The following is a 4040-nucleotide window of genomic DNA, read 5'->3' on the forward strand; positions in this document are numbered from 1 at the left end:
AGGCTTCTTTCAGAAACACACACAAATTACCAACCCCAAATTTTGGGGTTTATAAATATTTAAATAAATGTGGAAGAATAATGAAGAATTAAGACTCTGGGAAGGTCTCGGCCCCCTGAGGCTCTAGAAATCTGATCCAGACTCTGATCTCTCTGTCTGTCGGCTGTGACACACATTAGTGCTGACAAGGGTCCTCCAGCAAACCCCTCTCCAGCCCCAAACCCGTGATCTCGCACACACACACACACACACACACACACACACACACACACACACACACACACAGCTGGGAGAGTGCGCCTGCGCGGGAAAACACCAGCACGAAGAGCACACTGCACTCACAATAAGTGCCTAGAATGCCATGCATCTTTTGTCACATGTTAATTGTTTTCCAAATTTTTGCTGCCCTGTAGGCGGTCCTGACACACGCCCTCTTTGGAAATATCAGACTTAACAAAGCAATTTATAAAAACTGGGCTGAACTTTAATAACCGAATAAGTTGGAATAATAATATATGGTGCTCAATTTGACTGACATTATGTTAAATAAATACTTGTGATTTCTATGGATCTATTAAAGTGATTCAGAAGTTTTGCACTTTAAGTGGAATTCAAATTGGCTTTGTAGGTTCCAGTGATTGAAATAAGCAGACGACGGTTCATTGAATTCACAATCAGATAGTGTATGATTACATAAATAAATTCTTTTCACATGCAAACGCGCATGATGTTTGCTTTGTCCCGGTGAAAAGGCATCTTAATGCAACGGCTTTAATGCACAATGCATATAAATTGCGATGCAATATGAGTAGTGTTAGTATAGTTAACATATTTTACCTTTGAACATGCACATAAAAAAGGGAGTTTATCTTCAATGCAGGATTACATTTTCACTTTCACTTTTCCATCTCATGCCACACCACACAACTCGTTTCTCTGCGAAAAACAACACAAGTTCCTCCCTCCGGTCATAAACAACATGTAGCACTTGCTTAACAGGGAAATCGTTACACTTACTTCTGCTCTCACTAAACGCATGGGGATTCAGATTATTATTTGATAGTTGCTTCAAATTTGGGCCTTGCAGGTCAGCATAATACCTCCCAACTTTGGTAAATATGTTCTTATGTGCATGACTGCCAATGGTTTTGGCACAGATGAGCGATCAAAACAAAGGCAGGGTTTTATTTGGCCTTCTCGGGTGCCACAGGGTCCGTTTGCACTCCGGCATCAGAATGGCGTTTTTGGCCCTGTGAGACACACCAACGCATAACGCAACATTAGTGATCCTAACTTAGCAAGAAAGTGTGTGTTTTTTACTGCTCGTCTGTAAGGGTGCCTGAAGCAAAACCCGTCTGACAACTGGGCTTTTATTTGCAAAAGCGGATCTTGCTCCAACACGTCTTTAAAGCGCAGCTTTGGTGAATTTGTGTGCTTTACTATCTGAGATCATTTAGTTGTTATCACACGTTTGTCCGAGATAATTGACAGGGATGATCCTGCTCGAAATAACCATAATTGTGGATAGATACATTTATATTACATGACAAAAAGTATTTTTTTATTTATGAAGAGGTTATATATCGCAACAAAGATTAAAATTACATGTTTAGATGATGAGATTGAGATTTCATGCAATAAAAAAAATGACATGCTAAATTTTAGTGTCCAGTTTAATTAAATAATTAAAAATATTTATTACATTTTATTAAAACGCAACCCAAATAAACTGCTATGGAATTGATCGAATAATCTAGATAGGTTGGTAATTGAGGCCATCTAGTGGTCATACACTGTAAATATTGATTTTTGTATTTTAATTCCTCACCTCAAAGATCACTGTTTTAAGATTAATAGCCAGCAATATCGAAATAATCAGGATGGTTACAGAATTACAAAACGCTTCTCGACAGCATTTAACTGGCAAACTACATGCAACTGAAGAGTTAAAGTACACAGATTGCGAATGCTCACACAGTTGTGTGGGTGGAATCCCTAGCCCTGGAGAATCTCTGGGTTTCTACTTAACCAGGTTCTTGAAGAACAGCTGGAGGGAGTTCCTCTTCTCCAGCTTGTGGGGCATGTTGGGGGAGGTGTTCTCTGTGCTATCGGCTGATTTGTTGTCTGGGGCCGCTTGCGGTGCAGGAGCGGTGGGTCTCGGCTCCTCTTTGGCCTTCGCGGGTGGAGCGGCTTCTGCCACGGGAGGAGCAGCTGGAGTCTCCTTCTTGGACTCTGGTGCCTTGTGTTGCGAGAAACGAACGGCGGTTAATGAGATGATTTTTTTTATTCTTGTGCACATTATATTTTAGATTTTGTACACTCTTGTTCAAAAGTTTGGAGTCAGTAAGTTGATGCTTTTATTCAGCAAGAATGCATTAAATTGATCAAAAGAGAGCATTGGCATTTATAATGTTACAAAAAATTCCACTTAAAATAATTGTTCTTTTAAACTTTACAATTGTCAAAGAATCCTAAAAAAGTTTTAAAACTGTTTTCAGCATTGAAAATAATTAAAGATGTTATTTTAGCACCACATAAGGATATTAGAATGATTTAAGTTGTTTTAAATTGTAATCATATTTCATAATATTACTGTAATGTTGATCAAGTAAATGCAGCCTTAGTGAGCATAAGAGACTTCTTTTAAAACCACTATAACATTTTGTCCCCAAACTTTTGAATGGTGGTGTACACACACACACACACACACACACACACACACACACAAAATATATTAATATATTAAGGAAGTCATAAAAATTACAAGTAATCAAATAAAGTAAAAAGTGAACAAATAAATTAACCCACTTCTCAAATGAACGGAAAAAGGAAAGAAAGAAAGAAAGAAAGAAAGAAAGAAAGAAAGAAAGAAAGAAAGAAAGAAAAGGAAGGACGGAAGGAATGAAGGAAGGAATGGAGTTTGAAAGTAAGTTTGAAAGTTTTGAAATTTTGAAAGAAAAGAAAAGAAGAAAGGGAGTTTAAAAGAAAATTTGAAATATAAGAATATAAGAAATATAAGGGTGAAGGATTTTTATAGAAATGAATTTTTCAGAAAACAAAGGCCATATTACACTGCTGAAATATTAAGTTGATTAATAACTGTGATACTGTAGATGTGTTTTGACTCAGTTGAACTTGTATTGTCAGAGAACAGCTGTGAGTTTGGGAACAGTGAAATCAGTCAGTGTGGTTAATGCAGAAGGGGCCTGATCTAGCTGCGTTTACCGCTGCAGCAGACATGAGGGAGATGCTGGCGGCAGCGCTGGATGCCGCAGCCTGGATCCTGCTGCTCACCTGGCCGAGCAGAACCTCAAATTCACACACAGCTGTTACTGCATGCACTAACACATCTGATACACTCACACACCTGCACTCCACGCATCCCGTCTTTACCTTGGGTTTGAACATGTTTCCAAAAGTGGATTTCTTCTCTAGTTTCTTCTCCTCTGCTTTTGGCACTGGAGGTTCTTCAGGTTTGGCAGCGGCCTCGAGAGTGCTGGTCTTAGACGCGTCGACCTGATGTGTCAGAGGAAGATCAGAGAAGACTGTTTTATATACAGCAAATGAAAAGAACAGTGAGAGTAGGATTCAAGAAGATGGTCAACTGATTGTGTGAAAGCTTTCGACTGAATCATCAGTAGAGAGACTAAAACAGATCAACTTAACATCTGACTACTGGGTTTTTTTTCTTTCACATATTGATGTGTATATCTGACCAAAACTCTTTTAGTGTACAAAATAGTACAAAATGAAAAGAAAAAAAAGAACAATTTTGTTAACTGGGTTGCAAACAATATATATATATATATATATATATATATATATATATATATACACACACACACAGACTGACTAGAGGATGAAGGACCATCACCTTCAACTCAACCTTGCCTTGCCTTGTGGTTCCATCAAACCCATCATTTCATCACAGTTTCACCATTCAGTTAGACACATCAACCATAACGCCTTCAAAAACAGCCAGAAACCTTGGAGTTATGATTGATGATCAGCTGACTTTCTCAGACCACATTGCTAAAACT

At 38.3% G+C, this 4040-nt stretch overlaps 1 protein-coding gene across 3 annotated transcripts in view; it reads right to left on the reverse strand.

Moving 5' to 3' along the window:
- Positions 1-462: 462 nt before the first annotated feature.
- LOC107664208 (neurofilament heavy polypeptide-like) overlaps positions 463-4040 on the reverse strand; it is a 16261-nt gene continuing 12683 nt past the window's right edge. For all 3 annotated transcript variants that reach the window (XM_016454707.1, XM_016454710.1, XM_016454708.1), the window contains 4 exons: positions 3394-3516; positions 3226-3309; positions 2030-2239; positions 463-1250 (listed from right to left, as the gene is read on the reverse strand). In XM_016454707.1, coding sequence (XP_016310193.1) covers positions 1185-1250; positions 2030-2239; positions 3226-3309; positions 3394-3516 — 483 coding nt within the window. In that variant the 3' untranslated portion in view covers positions 463-1184. The remainder of the gene's footprint in view (positions 1251-2029; positions 2240-3225; positions 3310-3393; positions 3517-4040) is intronic.

Source organism: Sinocyclocheilus anshuiensis, unplaced genomic scaffold, assembly GCF_001515605.1.
Source record: "Sinocyclocheilus anshuiensis isolate Anshui unplaced genomic scaffold, SAMN03320099.WGS_v1.1 scaffold67, whole genome shotgun sequence".
Classification (NCBI taxonomy): domain Eukaryota; kingdom Metazoa; phylum Chordata; class Actinopteri; order Cypriniformes; family Cyprinidae; genus Sinocyclocheilus; species Sinocyclocheilus anshuiensis.